This window comes from Salvelinus fontinalis, unplaced genomic scaffold (genome assembly GCF_029448725.1).
Source record: "Salvelinus fontinalis isolate EN_2023a unplaced genomic scaffold, ASM2944872v1 scaffold_0176, whole genome shotgun sequence".
NCBI lineage: Eukaryota > Metazoa > Chordata > Actinopteri > Salmoniformes > Salmonidae > Salvelinus > Salvelinus fontinalis.
In genome coordinates this window covers 291643-314940 of record NW_026600385.1, presented here as the reverse complement: position 1 = coordinate 314940, position 23298 = coordinate 291643, and the positions used below count along the sequence as shown (strand labels likewise).

Below are 23298 nucleotides of genomic sequence, written 5' to 3'. Positions count from 1 at the left end.
CCATGAGCTATGCCAAGTCGACACAAGATGGCGCCGACGGAGATGGTCACCTCGCTTCAGGTCCTTAGAAAACGATGCAGTTCTTAGTTTTTTTATGTATTATTTCTTACATTGTTAGCCCAGAAAATCTCAAGTGTTATTACATACAGCCAGGAAGAACTATTGAATATAAAAGCGACGTCAACTTACCAACAATACGACCAGGAATACGTCTTTCCCGATGCGGATCCCTTGTTCGGAACTCCACCCTGACATCGGATCTTTTCCCAGAGGCCTACCCAAAACAATGCGGTCGCCGCAGGAGAGGCAGACGGAGCGGCCTACTGGTCAGACTCAGAAGGCGAGCACACCATCCACCGCTTCCGAGCATATTACTCGCCAATGTCCAATCTCTAGACAACAAGGTGGACGAAATTTGGGCACGAGTTGCCTTCCAGAGAGACATCAGAGATTGTAACATTCTCTGTTTCACGGAAACATGGCTCACTATGGATACGTTGTCAGAGTCGGTACAGAAACCCGGTTTCTTCATGCATCGCGCCGACAAAAACAAACATGTCTCTGATAAGAAGAAGGGAGGGGGTGTATGCCTTATGACTAAATACTTGTGGTGTAATCATAACAACATGCAGGAACTCAAGTCCTTCTGTTCACCTGACCTAGAATTCCTTAAACTCAAATTCCGACAGCATTATCTTCCAAGAGAATTCTCTTAGATTATAGTCACAGCCGTGTATATTTTCCCAAAGCAGATACCTCGTCGGCCCTGAAAGAACTTCAAACTGGAAACCATACATCCCGAGGCTGCATTTATTGTAGCTGGGGATTTTAACAAAGCTAACCTGATAACAAGCCTTCCTAAATTTTATCAGCATATCGTCTGCGTGACTCGAGCTGGTAGCATTCTGGATCACTGCTACTCTAACTTCCGTGATGCATACAAAACTCTCCCCTGCCCTGCCTTCGGCAAATCTGACCATGACTCTATTTTGTTGCTCCCAGAATATAGACAGAAACTAAAACCAGAAACGCCCATACTCAGGTCTATTCAACGCTGGTCTGACCAGTCGGATTCTATGCTTCAAGATTGCTTCGATCACGTGGACTGGGATTTGTTCCGGATAGCATCAGACAATAACATTGATGTATACGCTGACTCGGTGAGCGAGTTTATTAGCAAGTGCATCCGAGATGTCGTACCCACTGTGACTATTAAAACGTTTCCTAACCAGAAACAGTGGATTGATGGCAGAATTCTTGCAACATTGAAAGCGCGAACCACCGCTTTTAACCATGGCAAGGCGACCGGAAACATGACCGAATACAAACAGTGCAGCTATTCCCTCCAAGGCAATCAAACAAGCGTGTCGGTATAAGGACAAAATAGAGTCGCAATTCAACGGCTCAAACACGAGACGTATGTTGCAGGGTCTACAGTCAATCACGGATTACAAAAAGAAAACCAGCCCCGTCGTAGACACCGATGTATTACTCCCAGACAAATTAAACAACTTCTTTGCTCGCTTTGAGGACAGTACAGTGCCACTGACATGGCCCGCTACCATAGACTGTGGGCTCTCCTTCTCCGTGGCTGACGTGAGTAAAGCATTTAAACGTGTTAACCCTCGCAAGGCTGCCGGCCCAGATGGCATCCCTAGCCGTGTCCTCAGTGAATGCGCAGACCAGCTGGCTGGTGTGTTTACGGACATATTCAATCAATCCCTATCCCAGTCTGCTCTCCCCACATGCTTCAAGAGGGCCACCATTATTCCTGTTCCCAAGAAAGCTAAGGTAACTGAACTAAATTACTATTGCCCCGTTGCACTCACTTCTGTCATCATGAAGTGCTTTGAGAAACTAGTCAAGTATCATATCAGCTGACTTGGTGATAGACCTAGACCCAGTCCAATTTGATTACCGCCCCAATAGGTCCACTGATGACGCAATCGCCAACACACTGCACACAGCCCTATCCCATTTGGACAAGAAGAATACCTACGTAAGAATGCTGTTCATTGACTACAGCTCAGTACCCTCCAAACTCGTCGTTAAGACCCTAGGTCCTCTATGCAACTGGGTCCTGGACTTTCTGACGGGCTGCCCCCAGGGGGTGAAGATAGGAAACAATATCTCCAACCAGCTGGTCCTCAACACTGGGGCCCTACAAGGGTGCGTTCTCGGCCCTCTCCTGTACTCCCTGTTCACCTATGACTGCGTGGCCATGCACGGTTCCAACTCAATCATCAAGTTTGCAGGCGACACTACAGTGGTAGGCTTGATGACCAACAACGACGAGACGGCCTACAGTGCGGAGGTGAAGGCCACCGGAGTGTGGTGTCAGGAAAATAACTTCTCACTCAACGTCAACAAAACAAAGGAGATAATCGTGGACTTCAGGAAACGGCAGAGGGAGCACCCCTCCATCCACATCGACAGGACAGTAGTGGAGAAGGTGGAAAGTTTTAACTTCTTCGGGATTGGTGTCCAACCTAAGTGTATGTAAACTTCCGACTTTAACTGTATGTCCTCTGATGTGAAATACAAGATTTGTTATTTTTCTGTTACATACCACTACTAAGCCTGTATTACTGCCCTTAATAAGGTAATTAAAGTTATCTACAGTTGAAGTTGGAAGTTTACATACACTTAGGTTGGAGTCATAATTAAAACTCGTTTTTCAACCACTTCACAAATTTCTTGTTAACAAACTATAGTTTTGGCATGTCGGTTTGGACATCTACTTCGTGCATGACACAAGTAATTTTTCCAACAATTGTTGACAGACAGATTATTTCACTTATAATTCACTGTATCACAATTCCAGTGGGTCAGAAGTTTACATACACTAAGTTGACTGTGCCTTTAAACAGCTTGGAAATTCCAGAAAATGATGTCATGGCTTTAGAAGCTTCTAATAGGATAATTAACATCATTTGAGTCAATTGGAGGTGTACATGTGGATGTATTTCAAGGACTACCTTCAAACTCGGTGCTTCTTTGCTTGACATCTTGGGAAAATCTAAAGAAATCAGCCAAAAATTGTAGACCTCCACAAGTCTGGTTCATTATTGGGAGCAATTTCCAAACGCCTGAAGGTACCACGTTCATCTGTACAAACAATAGTACGCAAGTATAAACACCATGCGACCACGCAGCCGTCATACCGCTCAGAACTGTTTGGCCATAATGACCATCTTATGTTTGGAGGAAAAGGGGGAGGCTTGCAAGCCGAAGAACACCATCCCAAATGTGAAGCATGGGGGTGGCAGCATCATGTTGTGGTGGTGCTTTGCTGCAGGAGGGACTGGTGCACTTCACAATACAGATGGCATCATGAGGCAGGAAAATTATGTGGATATATTGAAGCAACATCTCAAGACATCAGTCAGGAAGTTAAAGCTTGGTCGCAAATGGGTCTTCAAATAGACAATGACCCAAGCATACTTCCAAAGTTGTGGCAAAATGGCTGAAGGACAACAAAGTCAAGGTATTGGAGTGGCCATCACAAAGCCCTGACCTCAATCCCATAGAAAATGTGTGTCCAGAACTGAAAAAGCGTGTGCGAGCAAGGAGGCCTACAAACCCGACTCAGTTCCACCAGATCTGTCAGGAGGAATGGGCTAAAATTCACCCAACTTATTGTGGGAAGCTTGTGGAAAGCTACCCAAAACGTTTGACACAAGTTAAACAACTTAAAAGCAATGCTACCAAATACTAATTGAGTGTATGTAAACTTCTGACCCACTGGGAATGTGATGAAAGAAATCAAAGCTGAAATAAATCATTCTCTCTACTATTATTCTGACATTTCACAATCTTAAAATAATTTGGTGATCCTAACTGACCTAGAACAGGGAATTTTTACTCTGATTAAATGTCAGGAATTGTTAAAAACTGAGTTTAAATGTTTTTGACTAAGGTGTATGTAAACGTCTGACTTCAACTGTATGTGAAATGTGTGACAGATTACCTGTGACAGTCAGGGAGACAGGTGAGCCAGAAAACTTATCTCCAGATGTTATGAATCTGAACATGTACCCAGCAGAGTCACTCAATCTCAGGTCTGTGATTCTCAGGGTACAGTCATTCTTCTTATCCCCAAGGTACTCTATATGACCCTCATACCCTGGCACTGAGCTCAGATCTTCAGCATCCATACCAGACTCCCATTTAGTAAACCACAAAGCTTTTTTGATCTCATGATAACTGGGATATGTGTAAGAGCAGGATATGTTCACTGTTGACCCCTTCAAAGCACAGATACTCTGATGGGTGTAAGTCACACTCCAACACTTCTGACCTGAAAGACAAGAAGACAATATAACACCTTTTATAAATCTATAAATCTTCAATTACAATATCTACTACTACACACTGATGTTGTAAAAGTAAAAAACAACATGTTGAATAGACTAATGATCAATATTCAGTATCACAACTTTAAACAACATTGTATTCATAAGAAATTTGTATTAAAAAGTCCACACTCACACACTGCAGGAGAGAGGAGATCCTCATGGCCTTTTACAGCACAGGAGTAACTGTCTGCATCACTAAAGGAGTCTGAGTACAGGCTGGAAGTGTCCTCCTTTACTTTGTGTCCGTTCTTGTACCAGATGTAGGTGGGGTTGTCAGTCAGAGTACAGGTGGTGCTGCAGGTCAGTGTCTCACCAGTCACCTTCACCTGAAGACCTGGAGAAAAAACAATATCACTGTAAATCCCTTTATCATGGACTTATCACTCTAATACAAAGATGAAGGAAATCCTATGTTATACAAACATAAATACAAACCAAGACATTTTCCTGAACTAAATGGAATTCAACAGTTTAACTATATTGAATGTAACTGTACCTGTGACAGACAGAGTGACTCCAGGAATGCCAGTATATCTCCATCCTCCAGTCTGATCTGTAAATCTGAATTTGTACGTAGCTGAGTCACTCTCTCTCAGGTCTGTGATTGACAGGGTGTGACCATTCTCTTTATCCTTACGGTATGTCCCACGTCCTTTGTAGTCTGGTTCATCACTCAGACTTACATAATTCTCCCCAGCATCATGTTTAGTGAACCAAAACGTTGTTGTGATTGTATAACCTCTGGGATATGTGTAAGAGCAGGACAGCTTCACTGTTGACCCCTTCAAGGTACAGATACTCTGAGTGGTGTATGTTACACTCCAGCCATCCTGACCCAGTACCACTGAAACACAGTCACACAACACAATGGTCTCAGAATTAAGCCAAGGCCAATTGGCTCACACTGATGCCTGTAGATTGACAAACATGTCAAGTGTAATGACTAAACAATGACTACATTTAGATAAACCTATAACTAATTGAACTCAACCCTGTATTATTATATCTGATTAATAATGTTAATTCATAAGGAAGGGATTATGTAGCATGAACAAGGAGTAATTAAAACATAATAAACACCATTCCAACTTAGTTAGAGAGGTATGTGGTGTGGGTTATAAAGTAAGCCAAAAGGATCGTTAAACTATGGTTGAACCGACCCAACTTAGCCCTGAGATGTTTAGATAAGGCAGTGAGTAACTTCTTAGGTCTTCCATTATCTTGGGTTGTCTGCTAAAGTGGTAATACATTATAGTGAGCCTTTAGGAGAATAAATGATATTGTGTGTCATGTGTGTGCGCTGGTGAGTTGGAATGAACTTTTGAACCTGTTTTTATCCTGGTCAAGAGGAGGAGCTTTATTCTGTAACCAATGACGTCATATTTTGTATATCAACTGTTGTTTGTGGTTAAATGGGAGCGTGCTCCGAGAATAAATACTATTATCTATTTTTAATAAGACTCTTCCCTGTCTATTTTATGTTAATAAGGATCTTACAAATTCTTAGAAACAGAGTGATTTTAATTAATGAGCACATAAAGGAATTATGAAATTCCTCTAGCAACTATATAACACAACATTTATTTGTCACAAAACCATCAGAAGGCCTGTAAATATTTCTAGAGTTGAAAATGAGATGGACTTTTATCTGCAAAAATCTATTTGATGGAAACACAACTATGATGGAAAAATGTGCATACTATTTTTATGCAGATTCTAAAATATTTTCATGAAAATGTATTGCAAATTGAATGGAAACCTGACTATAGACACGTTATAGACTCTGGCAAATGCGCTAGTACAGTCTCACTTTGATTATGCTGCACATCATGGTTCACCAGCAGCACCAAACATCTGAAGAATAAGTTACAGACCAGCCAAAGGCTTGTAAGAATTGTACTTAAACTTATTTGGAGGTTGAGCATTTTTTGTCTGTATCTCTGTAATGTGTCTGTATCTCTGTAATGTGCCTGTATCTCTGTAATGTGTCTGTATCTATGTAATGTGTCTGTATCTATGTAATGTGTCTGTATCTATGTAATGTGTCTGTATCTATGTAATGTGTCTGTATCTCTGTAATGTGCCTGTATCTCTGTAATGTGTCTGTATCTCTGTAATGTGCCTGTATCTCTGTAATGTGTCTGTATCTATGTAATGTGTCTGTATCTATGTAATTGTATATGTATTTATGTAAAACATAGGGACCACAATGGAAATAAGTCCCCGACTTTATTGTGCAATCCTTTAAAACAACAATCCTGGTCGCTTTTAAAAAACTCTGTTTTTGTATTTCTTTAACTGATCAATAAAATAAATCAATCAATCCAACCTGTGCAGCAGCCATTTGATGAATGGAAAGAGAAATCTGTCACAAAACACCAACAAGTTGAATGACATTCAGAGATTGTCAAGCCTTCAATACTGGGTAAGACTACAAGGTAAGGAAGGATGTATTTTCTGTTTGTCCAGACTGAGATCGAGTATTGATTGTGGTTTTAAAAATGCAAAACATGGTATTGAAGTGCTCGAAGTCATTATGCTTTTGTTTATTGGTTGTGTGGTGCATTGGCACAGAAACCTGTTGGTGGAAAATTTGTCGCATGCTATTTTATATACTGTACATACAAAGGTGGCATCAAAATGTTGAAAATCAGATTTCCCCCCTAGCTGATCATTGTCTGCAGCCGGCTCTGATCGTAGTGTAAAGAAACAGGGCGAGTGAGCTCGTCCGTGGTGGTCGGTGAACCCTCAACCTTCTGGCCAATAACTCCGCGTGGAATTAACTGTCCCACAAAAACACAGTCGCTGTATAATGAATATGAACTGGGTGGGTTGAGATTATTAAATATAAAAGCACTAAAACTCTCTCTAAAAGCTTCACTTATACAAAAGTTTTACTTGAACCCAAAATGGTTCTCAAGTAGATTACTAAGAAAAACTCATCCCTTGTTAATAAATGGCCTTTTTGTCTTTGTGCAGATTGCCATGTCTAACTTTCGATGAATTTAAAATGAAAACTTCTTCAAAGTATCTGTCTTTTTCAAACAAGCATTGCACAGCTGGTTACAATTTCAATTTCATCCCCCAGAAAAGATAGAACAAATATTACAACAAATATTATGGTTGAACTGGTTGATAAAATACCTGTATTTATGGAAAATATGTTTGAAGAGGGTATTTTGTTTTTAAATTATATTGTAAATTGGAATGGTAGAATTATGTATTTCATGGAGTTATCGGAATTGTAAGATTACAACCAATTGAACACAGCTTTACCCCCCAAAATTGAGTCGCTACATTTATTGTTATTTGTGGTTGTAAACATTATTTTGAGTTGATTATGTGGGGAGAGTCGTGTGAAAATATGATTAACTCTGTGGAGGGTTGTGCATTTAGTTTTTCACCTTAAGATGGACCAATTTCAAACTGAGTAGGGTTTGTCCACATTGTTGCCATAGTTGCTGAGTTGAGTGTGAATGGAAACCACAGATAAGCATCACTCAGTGAAGTGTGAAAGATAACTATTTAAAGTGAAGTGGAAACTCCTAACAGAACACACCAGAATAACATTATGATTCTTAACATTTTAGAAATGTCTGTAGATTGATAAAGAGAGCAACTAAAAGATAAGAATGAGACCATACCTGCTACAGACCAGAGAAAGACCACCAACACACTTCCTGCTGTTCTCAAGGCCATTGTTGCATCTCCCACCCTGCAGTCTTAGAAACATAAACAACAACTCACTCTATAGCTGGTGAATAACTCCACCTGATACATTGAAGTAGAAATTGTAAATGAGGTACAGGTCCTCATTACTGAAAATGAACCAGGCTCATATTGTGTTGTATTATGCTATATGGTTGTCTATATGAATACTGTCTGTAAGTCTATTGCACTATGTATGTAATGTGTGTGACGTGTTGCATGTCTGTCTACATCTGTCTATTTAAGATGACATGTAGCATGATGCAAAAACTATTTCCTAATGGATACAGTAAAGTCATCACCATCATCACCATCACCATCACCATCATCACCATCATTATAAACAACAACAACATATTGAACAGATCTGTAGTACTGTAAACACATATTTCTGAATGTTCTGAAGCTGTTTTATTCTCAGAACCCCAAATATAGGAGGATAAATGTTCAATCCTCTACGATCCGTCAAGCTGTACAGCAGCCTATAGACTGACCACCAGGCTCAATGACAGCTCCTATCCCCAAGCTGTGAGGCTAAACAGCAAGTGACTCTCACACACGTACACATGCGTACACACACACACACACACACACACACACACACACACACACACTGCAGTGTTACAATGTTTGTCTGCATGTCTTTTTTACCCTGGTTAATCATCTCACCACTATGTAGATCAACACTCCTACACTGAGACACTTTATGAATACTGGCCCTGATGTAACAACCAAAACACAGATCAAAACATAACAAGAAATAAAATGATACATTAACCTTCAAGTATATGACTTATGACTAAAACAAATAACCAAAAACTATTTTTCCAGATATTGTCAAGAGTACTTACAGAGTGAAGTGAAGGGGAGAGGTCTTGTACAGTGAGTCAACTGACTGGTAGTGAGTGGCAACTGCTTGTAAGTATCAGTTCTGTTGTTGATACATATTTAAAGTAGAACACAAGTAGCTGATGCAGAACTGTCCTTTCCTTCCTCTTTAAGACATTAACATGCATGAGGACCAGAACAGCATGTCAGAGAAGGGAGGTTACTGTATTAAAATGGGCCCTACATTTCTATAATGGACAAAATGTCCCCCATTTCCACTTTTATTGAAATACAGAACCATGTTAACAATATGTTGACTATTCTATATGGAATGTTTATAATATCTCAGAATGTGTTGCCTTGTCCCTCTGAGTTCTACATGGAACAGGTCAAAGTTCCATTTACATTTGGTCAGTTCCATGATGTCATTCATTCTATTCTACAAACACATTCAATTTACACTCCTCATCAGCTGCATCAAAGTGATACTGAAGGTTCCAGTGTTCTAGACTAAAGGTCGCCCTACTGGCATCTCAACATTACTGCAGTGTTCTAGACTAGAGTTCTCCCTACTGGCATCTCAACATTACTGCAGTGTTCTAGACTAGAGCTCCACCTACTGGCATCTCAACATTACTGCACCATCCTAATAATAATGTCCTCAATAATGTTGGGCTAATAACAACATTACAAACTGACAATACATCAGATAGAATGGTGAAACACAACACTGTCTACTTGACAAAGTCACATTTAATCACACAAACACTGATGTCTGTAGTATTACAACATGTCACTATCATATTATGTTACACTGTTGACCCTTGTGTTCAGTACTGGTAGTAGCATTAGTTAGCAGAGGAATCAGTATCATCATCACCATAACCTGCTGTATTGACTGCTGCTGTCCATATACTGTATAGTCTAATGTAGCCTGTTATCTATATATAGTCTAATGGAGCCTGTTATCTATATATAGTCTAATGTAGCCTGTTATCCATATATAGTCTAATGTAGCCTGTTATCCATATATAGTCTAATGTAGCCTGTTATCCATATATAGTCTAATGTAGCCTGTTATCCATATATAGTCTAATGTGGCCTGTTATCCATATATAGTCTAATGTAGCCTGTTATCCATATATAGTCTAATGTAGCCTGTTATCCATATATAGTCTAATGTAGCCTGTTATCCATATATAGTCTAATGTAGCCTGTTATCCATATATAGTCTAATGTGGCCTGTTATCCATATATAGTCTAATGTAGCCTGTTATCCATATATAGTCTAATGTAGCCTGCTATCCATATATAGTCTAATGTAGCCTGTTATCCATATATAGTCTAATGTAGCCTGTTATCCATATATAGTCTAATGTAGCCTGTTATCCATATATAGTCTAATGTAGCCTGTTATCTATATATAGTCTAATGTAGCCTGCTATCCATATACAGTTGAAGTCGGAAGTTTACATATACCTTAGCCAAATACATTTAAACTCAGTTTTTCACAATTCCTGACATTTAATCCTTGTAAAAATGCCCTGTCTTAGGTCAGTTAGGATCACCACTTTATTTTAAGTATGTGAAATGTCAGAATAATAGTAGAGAGAATGATTTATTTCAGCTTTAATTTCTTTCATCACATTCCCAGTGGGTCAGAAGTTTACATACACTCAATTAGTATTTGGTAGCATTGCCTTTAAATTGTTTAACTTGGGTCAAACGGTTCGGGTAGCCTTCCACAAGCTTCCCACAATAAGTTAGGTGAATTTTGGCCCATTCCTCCTGACAGAGCTGGTGTAACTGAGTCAGGTTTTTAGGTCTCCTTGCTCGCACATGCTTTTTCATTTCTGCCAACAAATGTTCTATTGGTTTGAGGTCAGGGCTTTGTGATGGCCACACCAGTACCTTGACTTTGTTGTCCTTAAGCCATTTTGCCACAACTCTGGAAGTATGCTTGGGGTCATTGTCCATTTGGAAGACCCATTTGCGACCAAGCTTTAACTTCCTGACTGATGTCTTGAGATGTTGCTTCAATATATCCACAGAATTTTCCCGCCTCATGATGCAATCTACTTTGTGAAGTGCACCAGTCCCTCCTGCAGCAAAGCACCCCAACAACATGATGCTGCCGCCCCCGTGCTTCACGGTTGGGATGATGATCTTCGGCTTGCAAGCCTCCACCTTTTTCCTCCAAACATAATGATGGTCATTATGGCCAAACAGTTATATTTTTGTTTCATCAGACCTGAGGATATTTCTCCAAATGGTACGAACTTAGTCCCCATGCGCAGTTGCAAACCGTGGTCTGGCTTTTTTATGGCGGTTTTGGAGCAGTGGCTTCTTCCTTGTTGAGCGGCCTTTCAGGTTATGTCTGTACCTGTTCATTCCAGCATCTTCACAAGGTCCTTTGCTGTTGTTCTGGGATTGATCTGCACTTTTCGCACCAAAGTACTTTCATCTCTAGGAGACAGAACGCGTCTCCTTCCTGAGCGGTATGACGGCTGCGTGGTCCCATGGTGTTTATACTTGCGTACTATTGTTTGTACAGAAGAACGTGGTACCTTCTGGCATTTGGAAATTGCTCCCAAGGATGAACCAAACTTGTGGAGGTCTACAATTTTTTTTCTTTTGATTTTCCCATGATGTCAAGCAAAGAGGCACTGAGTTTGAAGGTAGGCCTTGAAATACATCCACAGATACACCTCAAATTGACTCAAATGATGTCAATTAGCCTATCAGAAGCTTCTAAAGCCATGACGTCATTTTCTGGAATTTTCCAAGCTGTTTAAAGGCACAGTCAACTTAGTGTATGTAAACCTCTGACCCACTGGAATTGTGATACAGTGAATTATAAGTGAAAAAATATGTCTGTAAACAATTGTTGTAAAAATTACTTGTGTCATGCACAAAGTAGATGTCCTAACCGACTTGCCAAAACTATAGTTTGTTAAGAAGAAATTTGTGGATTGGTTGAAAAACAAGTTTTAATGACTCCAACCTAAGTGTATGTAAACTTCCAACTTCAACTGTATATAGTATAATGTAGCCTGCTATCCATATATACACTACAGTTCAAAAGTTTGGGGTCACTTAAAATGTCCTTGTTTTTGAAGAAAAGCACCTTTTTTGTCTGTTAAAATAACATAAAATTGATCAGAAATACAATGTAGACATTGTTAATGTTGTAAATTACTATTGTAGCTGGAAACGGCTGATTCTTTATGTAATGTCTACATAGGCGTACAGAGGCCCATTATCAGCAACCATCATTCCTATGTTCCAATGGCACGTTGTGTTAGCTAATCCAAGTTTATAATTTTGAAAGGCTTATTGATCATTAGAAAACCCTTTTGCAATTATGTTAGTACAGCTGAAAATTGTTGTCTGTTTAAAGAAGCAATAAAACTGGCCTTTGTGGCGGATGAATCAGAATTGGTTGGGTAACATAGATAATTAAGATGTCTTATCTGCATAATATGCTTATGTGATATACTTGTTATTAGAATGTATCCCTTTGGACTCTGGTGTTGGCAGTTGCACTTCTTCCCTCAGCTGGGGCTCAGTCACTTGGGGCCCAGAGAGGGGAGAGGTCAGGCTTGTCATTCACATATCCCTGGAGCTATGCAGAATATCAGACAGGGAAGAGGACAGGATGGAACATTGTCTTCATATGTGAATGTGTCTTTACCTGTTCTTAAACAATGTGAAGGGATGGCGTGATTAATGGGGAACCAATTACTTGTCTCCACAATGTCTGTGCTTAAGTCACTCCCTCCTTTGGCATTGGGGGGAGGTGTATGGCAGTGTCTGGAACCATTGTATGTCCTCTCTGAACTTGCACTTATCCTGGGATAGTGTATGACCTAGAGGCTCACTCCCCTCAGTGAGCTTGTCCAAGAGTGGGGTCAAGAAGGGGTTTTATTTGAGATGGGAGAATATAGAGTTGACAATTGAGTTATGCCATTGGATGAGTTGATGTTTTTGTGCTATAAAGTACCAGGAACGAGATTAGAACCTCGTTTTAGGGACCAAACTGAAGGATAATTTATAACGAATGCTATCTGGCTACGGGATACTCCTTTCTCATTTATAAAGTCTCACTTTGTGAACTGTTCCTAATATCTGTGGTTTGTTATGTCGACTAGGGGGGTGGATCTTTGCTATAAAAGATCTCAGTAGCCATTGTGTTGTCACTCTCAATGGTTCATGAGAAATGGTGAATCGTTGAAAGTCATTGCTATGTGCAAAGCTCTTAATATTAAAGATTTAGTTTAAGTATAACTCTGACTGGTAAGATAAGTTTGTCTCTCCTTATTTGGTAGTAAAGAAATGAACCACCACACCTTCTTTAGACTAGTTGAGTATCTGGAGCATCAGCATTTGTGGGTTCGATTATTTGTTATTCTTATCTCTTGCTTTTTGGGGCGTATTTTCTTAAAACTGCGTTGTTGGTTAAGGGCTTTTAAGTAAGCATTTCACTGTAAGGTCTACCTACCCCTGTTGTATTCAGTGTCAATACTACTCCTAAACACAACCCACCCTCACTGTGTCTCATGATAATACTACTCCTAACCACAACCCACCATCACTGTGTCTCATGTTAATACTACTCCTAAACACAACCCACCATCACTGTGTCTCATGTTAATACTACTCCTAAACACAACCCACCATCACTGTGTCTCATGTTAATACTACTCCTAAACACAACCCACCATCACTGTGTCTCATGTTAATACTACTCCTAAACACAACCCACCATCACTGTCTCATGTTAATACTACTCCTAAACACAACCCACCATCACTGTGTCTCATGTTAATACTACTCCTAAACACAACCCACCATCACTGTGTCTCATGTTAATACTACTCCTAAACACAACCCACCATCACTGTGTCTCATGTTAATACTACTGCTAAACACAACCCACCATCACTGTGTCTCATGTTAATACTACTCCTAAACACAACCCACCATCACTGTGTCTCATGTTAAAACTACTCCTAAACACAACCCACCATCACTGTGTCTCATGTTAATACTACTCCTAAACACAACCCACCATCACTGTGTCTCATGTTAATACTACTCCTAAACACATCCCACCATCACTGTGTCTCATGTTAATACTACTCCTAAACACAACCCACCATCACTGTGTCTCATGTTAATACTACTCCTAAACACAACCCACCATCACTGTGTCTCATGTTAATACTACTCCTAAACACAACCCACCATCACTGTGTCTCATGTTAATACTACTCCTAAACACAACCCACCATCACTGTGTCTCATGTTAATACTACTCCAAAACACAACCCACTGCCACTGTGTCTCATGTTAATACTACTCCTAAACACAACCCACCATCACTGTCTCATGTTAATACTACTCCTAAACACAACCCTCCATCACTGTGTCTCATGTTAATACTACTCCTAAACATAACCCACCATCACTGTCATGTTAATACTACTCCTAAACACAACCCACCATCACTGTCATGTTAATACTACTCCTAAACACAACCCTCCATCACTGTGTCTCATGTTAATACTACTCCTAAACATAACCCACCATCACTGTCTCATGTTAATACTACTCCTAAACACAACCCACCATCACTGTGTCTCATGTTAATACTACTCCTAAACACAACCCACCATCACTGTGTCTCATGTTAATACTACTCCTAAACACAACCCACCATCACTGTGTCTCATGTTAATACTACTCCTAAACATAACCCACCATCACTGTCTCATGTTAATACTACTCCTAAACACAACCCACCATCACTGTGTCTCATGTTAATACTACTCCTAAACACAACCCACCATCACTGTGTCTCATGTCAATACTACTCCTAAACACAACCCACCATCACTGTGTCTCATGTTAATACTACTCCTAAACATAACCCACCATCACTGTGTCTCATGTTAATACTACTCCTAAACACAACCCACCATCACTGTGTCTCTTGTTAAAACTACTCCTAAAGCTCTTATGAAGCATCCACTCAATCACTCTTACTCTTACTGTCACTTTTGCTTTAGGGCCATTTTCAAAATGTCTCCACAACAATCTGTTGCTCTGAAAACAATCTATTACTCTCAGAGCCCTTAAAATAGCATGCAAAAGTCTTTATGTGAAACAACTTGTACAATGTACTTCCCATCTTTTGTAGCATACAATATAGCTCAGTATTTGTCAAGGGTGCCAATGATTTTGGTCGTGACTGTATATCTAACAATCAGATTAATATGTCAAAAAACATGTATACACACACACACGCGCACGCACACGCACACACACACACACATGTGCGCACGCGCACACGCACACGCACACACATACACACACACACACACACACACACACAGTTATACTTGACCCTGTTATACTTTGACAGTGAACATGTTCCTATTGAATGGAGATCTGGGTATTACTGGCAAACTCTACTGACCATGTTTTAAACATGTAAATGAATAAACTGAACTAAACTAAACACATGAAACCACAGTCCAGGATCAGTATTCACAAAGTGTATCAGAGTAGCAGTGCTGATCTGGGATCAGTTTAGCCTTTTAGATCATAATTATATGAACCGTCTGAGACACTTTATGAATACAGGCCCTGATGTAACAACCAAAACACAGTTCAAAATAAATCAACAAGTACAAAGATACAGTAAGTCATGTGATGTTTGGCTAAAAACATCAGAAACTATATTCCAAGATATCGTCAAGTGTACTTACAGAGTGAAGTGAAGGAGAGAGGTCTTGTACAGTTAGTCAACGTACTGTCAATGCGTGGAAACAAGAAGTAGTCTACTGTAAGTGTTAGTAGAAGCAGGCGTAGCCTAAGTGTGAGTTCTGTGGTTGACACATTTTAAAGTAGCCAAGTCAGGGCATTAACATGCAAGAACAGCATGTCACATAAAGGATGTTACTGTATCTAAATAGAAAATGGTCTAAAGTCAGCATACTGTAGTTACATTTCTTTATTTGAGGAGTGGACCTTCATGTTTTACAAGAGGCAAAATGTGACCCATTCCCATCACTCCTCATCAGCTGGTACTGAAGGTTCCAGAACAGATGAAAGTGGAGTATCTTTGGTCCCAGTGTTCTAGACTAGAGCTCTCCCTACTGGCATCTCAACATTACTACAGCTTCCAGGCTTCATATGTCCCTACTAGTCCAATGAAAATATACAAAATAGAAGGTAGAAAATGTCAAAAATATATATAAAATAAACCAGGCATGCACTTAAAAATACTGTGTTATTGGGACTTATGTTGAACTGGCGTTTGAATTGAGTGAACTAGTGATCTCAGCTAGCTTGTTAGCTACATGAAGAGGCTGTTATTCAGTGATAAACAAGTATTTTGTGCATCACACAGCTACTCTGAATGGACTGGATTGTGAACAATATGATGTGCTGCTGCTGAATTACAGCAAGACCCTACAGTTAACTAGTGAGCTAGCTAGTTAGCTAACTTTTATCTATCAACATTAGCTAGCTACAAACAACAGACAACAGTGTCATGTCATTATGCCAAGGCCAAGGCAAGCTGCTCTGAGTTTCCAGTGTGTTCTTGTGTGAAAGAGATGTCTTCAGCTCACTGATCTTCAGAACAACGGACCCAAAGTGAACCCTGACATGCATATAACTAAGTCTGTCTGTCTGTCTGGGATTATTGTGTCCTATTGTGTCTGACTGATGCGTGTTTTTTTTAAATGACAATGAATAATCTTTCATGTAATTGTTTATTGCAGCTTCGTTATTGTTATTTTATTGTGTAATTCATTTTTTTTGCATTTTTATAATTTAAAAAATCTCATATTTTCTTACATAAAAACAACTGCATTGTTAGTTAAGGGCTTGTCAGTAACCATTTCACAGTAAGGTCTACACCTGTTGTATTCAGCGCATGTGACTAATACAATTTGATGTGATTTGTGTGTTTAGGTGCTGGACGTTGCTCCCTCTGACACTGGGTTTCTGAACATCTAAAAGTCTGAGCCGTTTGGGGGGTTCTACTAGCTGACATGTGGAATTGTTTTAAGTTTTAAGTTCTAATTTGATTTTGAATTATAGTATCCCTTTAGGTAAAAACATTAAATACATAAAAATTATTTGATAAAATATTGAATTTGGCCTTTTCTGCTATAGACAATGCAAACGCATTGAACAACACATTCATAAATGGTATAAAAAAAAGACAGTGAAAAAATGTATCATAAGGACTAATGTTTTGAAGTGACTGTCCTCTATCTAGGGATATAACAACATGTGTTTTTATGGACACATACACTATACAAAAGTATGTGAACATCCCTTCAAATTAGTGGACTAGGTTATTTCAGCCACCCCTGTTGCTGACAGATGTATAAAATCGAGCACACAGCCATGCAATCTCCATAAACATTGGCAGTAGAATGGCCTTACTGAAGAGCTCAGTGACTTTCAACATGGCACCTTCATAGGATGCCACCTTTACAATAAGTCAGTTTGTCAAATTTCTGCCCTGTTAGAGCTTCCCTGCTCAACTGTAAATGCTGTTATTATGAAGTGGTAACGTCTAGGAACAACAACGGCTCAGCCGTGAAGTGGTAGGCCACACAAGCTCACAGAACGGGGTCCGCTGAGTGCTGAAGCACGTAGCGTGTAGAAATTGTCTGTCCTCGGCTGCAACACTCACTCCCGAGTTCCGAACTGCGGCTAGAAGCAACTTCAGCACAAGAACTGTTCGTCGGGAGCTTCATGAAATGGGTTTCCATTTCTTAAGATCACCATGCGCAATGCCAAACGTCGGCTGGAATAGTGTAAAGCTCGCCGCCATTGGACTCTGGAGCAGTGGAAACACGTTCTCTGAAGTGATGAATCACGCTTCACCATCTGGCAGTCAGACGGACGAATCTGGGTTTGGCGGATGCCAGGAGAACGCTACCTGCCCCAATCCACAGTGCCAACTGTAAAGTTTGGTGGAGGAGGAATAATGGTCTGGGCTGTTTTTCATGGTTCAGGCTCGATCCCTTAGTTCCAGTGAAGGGAGACCTTAACGCTACAGCAAACAATAATATTCTATACGATTCTGTGCTTCCAACTTTGTGGAAACAGTTTGGGAAAGACACTTTCCTGTTTCCGCATGACAATGCCCCCGTGTACAAAGCAAGAGCCATACAGAAATGGTTTGTCGAGATCGGTGTGGAAGATCTTGAATGGCCTGCACAGAGCCCAGACCTCAACCCCATCGAAAACCTTTAGGATGAATTGGAACGCCGACTGCAAGCCAGGCCTAATCGCCGAACATCACTGCCCAAGCTCACCAATGCTCTTGTGGCTGAATGGAAGCAAGTCCTCACAGCAATCAAATCAAATCAAATTGTATTTGTCAAATACACGTGTTTAGCAGTTGTTATTGCGGGTGTTAGCCAAATTGCTGTAGCCAAATGCTTGAAGCAACGTTCCAACATCTAGTGGAAAGCCTTCCCAGAAGAGTGGAGGTTGTTATAGTAGCAAACACATCAGCTGTATATGACCAGGCAAAAAAAACTTTCCAAGCCAAACTATTACACACACCCTATATCGTTGTCACCATATTAGCTAAAGTAACGTCATAGTAAACATAGTGCAAAGACCTGGCTAGATCATTAAGGAACAATTGTCCAGACAGAGGATTGAGTTTACGAATTTACGTTTTATTAACCCAACTTCACACAGGCTACTGTTTGGCCGTAGCCATCGCCAAATAAATGAAGGATACCCTATAAAAAAGTGAACTTTTCTTGTGAAGGCCAGACGTAAGAGAGAGAACAATGGCTAAACCTGGTCTTAACTTCCAATGCTCCATCCCCCTGCCCAACCCCCTCCACGCCACTCCACCAACCACCAGGATGCCCGGCATCAGAACATTCCAGGCATTCCGTGATTGGCAGGTTGATTGGCATGTCAGACCCCGCGAACACTGGGTGCTGGTAAGTACAACACAACCAACTAATAGCCTAACACATAACTTCACAGCTGTCTGTGTGGGTCGCTACAATAGCTAATAGAACTAACGCGTTAGTAATCCCGCTAAAATCATGCAGTAACGTTACTGTGTACAGTCAGTAAGCAGTTTAGCACTTACACAGGCGAGTCCCGATGGCAATAAATTAGTAAAACCAAAAGCTTACCTTGACTTGGAAGAGTTCCAGTGTTCTTTTGGATAGTCATAGACATCTAGCTAACATAGCATCCCTCTGTTTGAGCAGGGTGTTTGAGTAGGCTAAACTAGATAGCTGCATTTGCTGGCTAAGTAAGTGAAAGTGAAAAAGAATTACGAAATCTCTCTCTATCGCTCTCTATCTTGCTTCTCCTTCATTTTGGAAAAAATGTGTTTGTTCAAAACTGTTCAACTATTGTCTTTCTCTCTGAGTCAACTACTCACCACATTGTATGCACTGCAGTGCTAGCTAGCTGTAGCTTATGCTTTCAGTACTAGATTCATTTTCTGATCCTTTGATTGGGTGGACAAAATGTCAGTTCATTCTGCAAGAGCTCTGATAGGTTGGAGGACATGCTCTGGAACTTGTCATAATTACTGTGTAAGTCTATGGAAGGGGGCGAGAACCATGAGCCTCCTAGGTTTTGTATGGAAATCAATGTACCAGGGGATGGAAGCTAGCTGTCCTCCAGCTACACCATGGTGCTACCCTACAGAGTGCTGTTGAGGCTACTATAGACCTTCATTGCAAAATAGTGTGTTTTAATAATTTATTTGATTAGATAGTTTCATCTAAAAAGGATAACTTTTAAAATGTTTAACTTTTTTTTTAAATAATGAAATTCACTAAGGAGGATGCCCCTCCGCTTCCTCCTCTGAGGAGCCTCCACTGTGTCACATGGCCCTCTCTGCCTCACCATACCGCTGGAGAGAAGAGGGGAGGAGGGAGGGAGGGGGGAGGAGGGAGGGAGGGGGGAGGAAGAGAGATGGCGAGAGAGTCAGAATTCTGACAGACAGACACACACACACACACAAAGCATCGTGCAAGTTCACAGTAGATAGCTCAGATAGTGACCTTCAACCCTGTTAGTGCACTCCCTTTGTGGAAGCATCACTTTGGCCAATCAGGAGCAAGCTGGGTGGACTTCTGAGCATCTGATAAGTCAGAGGAGTAGATCTCCAAACACCCGTAGCTGTATCAATTATTCCCAAAGAACCAGAGAGAGAGAGAAAGAGAGCGAGAGAGAGCGAGAGCGAGAGAGAGTTTGGACAAGATTACAGAAATCTAATTTCAGGTGGGAGTATAGTGGTATTTTATGTCAAGCTTTAAGGTGCTGTGTATCTGTGGTCTTTGGGGTTACAGTGGATAGTCTCAGAGAACATGTCCACAGCCTGAGAGTACTGGCTGCTTAAACAGCTGAATACCCTTCTCTGGAGGAGAACACACACATAGTGTTAAACTGGAATCATTTCAGTGAATAGATATAATCATTCTGAGACAATTGTGTTCATGTCACCTGTTAGTGAGACTCTCTTCCTCTTCACAGGGTCTGAACTCTCCACCTGATATGAGACAACTCAGTTAACACTGCCTCTGTGTGTGTGTGTGTGTGTGTGTGTGTGTGTGTGTGTGTGTGTGTGTGTGTGTGTGTGTGTGTGTGTGTGTGTGTGTGTGTGTGTGTGTGTGTGTGTGTGTGTGTGTGTGTGTGTGTGTGTGTGTGTGTGTGTGTGTGTGTGTGTGAGATTGGTGATTAATTGTTAGTGCACACGTCGGGAAGGGTGGAGAAAAGGGACGCAACCAGAAAGAACTGGGGCCAGGGGCAGAGAGGAACAGGGGCAGAGAGGAACAGGGGTAGAGAGGAACAGGGGCAGAGAGGAACAGGGGCAGAGAGGAACAGGGGCAGAGAGGAACAGGGGCAAAGAGGAACAGGGGCAGAGAGGAACAGGGGGAGAGAGGAACAGGCAAAGCCTAAATCGTTTTCCTAGATATGGTCTATGTCTTTGCCAGTAGAGGGATTCACATCTTTCATCAATGTCGCTTTTTTTCTTTAATTGTCACTCGACGAGTGAATTCAGACAATCCAATCAGAGAGGGAAACGTAAATATACGCCACGTGGCAGCGGATAAAGATACAGATACAAATGACATTTAATAATGAAACTTCATCTGATTTGATAAAACTGTATTTCATTATGAATTAATACAACTGTTTGACATAATAAAAAGTAATTTGTACACCCAGCTCCCCCACATGCTGAGTGAGGGGTTACATACAGATTGTCATTTTACATTGATGCTCTCAAACAATCATTGTGTACTCCTCATATTGTCACTTTAGTCAACTGAACATACATGTATTAGTCCACTGAACACACATGTATTAGTCCTCTGAACACACATGTATTAGTCCACCAAACAAACACTGAGTGTACAAAATATTAGGAACACCTGCTATTTCCATGACATTAACTGACCAGGTGAATCCAGGTGAAAGCTATGATCCCTTATTGATGTCACTTGTTAAATCCACTTCAATCGGTGTAGATGAAGGGGAGGAGACAGGTTAAAGATGGATTTTTAACCATTAAAATATTTGAGACATGGATTGTGTATGTGTGCCATTCAGAGGGTGAATGGGCATGATAAAATATTTAAGTGCCTTTGAACGGGGTATGGTAGTAGGTGCCAGGCGCACTGCTTTGAGTGTATCAAGAACTACAACGCTGCAGGGTTTTTCATGCTCAACAGTTTCCTGTGTGTATCAAGAATGATGGTCCACCACCAAAAGGACATCCAGCAAACTTGACACAACTGTGGGAAGCATTGGAGTCAACATGGGCCAGAATCCCCGTGGAACGCTTTTGACACCTTGTGGAGTCCATGCCCCGACGAATTGAGGCTGTTCTGAGGGAAAAAGGGGGTGGTGCAACTCAATATTAGGAAGGTGTTATGGGTCTTGTTCCAATATCCACAGTAGCACACTACTTGTTTCATTTAAGGTGGTCTAGTGTGGATGTTAGAACACCCTATGGACACTGGTGACGTTCCAGGCTGACTCATGGTTGCGTGCCACGTCACTGACTGTGCAGTCGTTCATCAGTTTGCTATATCATGATTGGGTTAGCTGACATCTTAAACAAAAACCTATCCAGGTGTTGTGAGAGAAGGCAGGTGAGTGCAATTTAGTTTTCCTGGAACATGCCCCATATTCAATTAAAAAGCATTGATTATTTATCCCCTGTAGGGGCAATTACTAGGCACCCTATGACATCAGGCTGGCAAAGTGACATCAAAAGGGGTCACACATTCAGGTCACATGTCCAGTCACATGACCATACATACATACACAGTTAAACACATGATAACAACAGATGTCAGCAACATGGTGATCATAGAGGCGGTTCACTGGGCAAAGATCGCTTCAAGTTCTAATGATGATGTAATTTCCATGTTTCACAGCTCAGGCCGAGGGAGAGGGGGAAGGAAATCAGAGGTGCACTCCTCTTCACTTTGATTGACACTTCACACACTCATTCTATATGTCTAGTGTTCTGTCTTGGATCTGTGGTCTGTGCCAGAGGACTACAAACAGTGACAACCCCCCCAAGCCTCCTGTTCCCTTTTAAAGTAGGGACACAGTCCCTCATCTTCTTCCTTAATCTTCATCATCCTCCTCCCTCTCTACTTTCCAGTCGCTGCTTGGTGGTCAGGGTTGACATGGTTTCCTGTCTCTTCCTCTCTAGTCCGGCTTGTGTTTGAAGCAACACTTGTCACCATAGAAACAGCCGGTGGTCCTCCAGAAGAAACACTCGTCACCATTGATGGGAGCCATCCTCCTGGTCCTGGGAGAGAGAGAGAGACAAACAGTATGAAAACACAAGCACCTGCACCTGTGCTCCTGCTTCCTCCTTCCATCACTTTGTACATTTCAAAAGTTTATATGAGCTGATTGGTAACACTTTAGAATAACTCATAATGATGTTTTGACTGCAGATGGATGTCCTTACCCTGTGGAGGCGTACTGGGAGGCTGAGGAGGTGTTGAGGCCTATAGGGTTGGTCCTCTGAGGAGAGGGAGGGGTTCTCTGCATCTAGCTGTCTGGGTACCTGATCACCTGCCTGGTGCTTTCCAGCTCCACCCCTTGGAGCGGAGGACAAACAGCAGGCACAGTCAAAATACATGTAATGGGACCAATAGCATTGTCCCACAAGTACAATGGAACCAATAACAAAGCTTGTTTTTCCTTTGCTGCCAGAAAGGAGTTGAATAGTTGTACTTTTCTCTCTGTGTTGAACGATGTTGATACTATTTAAAGCTCTAAACTGAAGCTCTAAACTGAAGGCTCTTGACTCTGTGTATCATGCAGAGACGTCTAACACACCATTGTGATCTCTACT

General features: G+C 41.1%; 1 protein-coding gene across 1 annotated transcript; it reads right to left on the bottom strand.

Annotated features, from left to right (window-relative positions):
• Positions 1 to 3694: 3694 nt before the first annotated feature.
• On the bottom strand, positions 3695 to 6212 carry LOC129844121 (uncharacterized). Its single transcript, XM_055912518.1, has 4 exons — positions 6197 to 6212; positions 4855 to 5202; positions 4492 to 4692; positions 3695 to 4300 (listed from the first exon to the last, which is right to left on the bottom strand). Exons 1-4 carry the CDS (start codon positions 6210 to 6212, stop codon positions 3915 to 3917), a joined length of 951 nt encoding a protein of 316 aa, XP_055768493.1. The 3' UTR covers positions 3695 to 3914.
• Positions 6213 to 23298: the final 17086 nt, after the last annotated feature.

Excerpts from the sequence above, each read along its gene's own strand:
- LOC129844121 (XM_055912518.1), bottom strand. Across the intron at positions 4,693-4,854 it reads AGTCACTCTGTCTGTCACAG|GTCTTCAGGTGAAGGTGACT; the intron begins GTACAGTTACAT and ends TTTTTTCTCCAG. Across the intron at positions 4,301-4,491 it reads TCTCCTCTCTCCTGCAGTGT|GTCAGAAGTGTTGGAGTGTG; the intron begins GTGAGTGTGGAC and ends CTTGTCTTTCAG.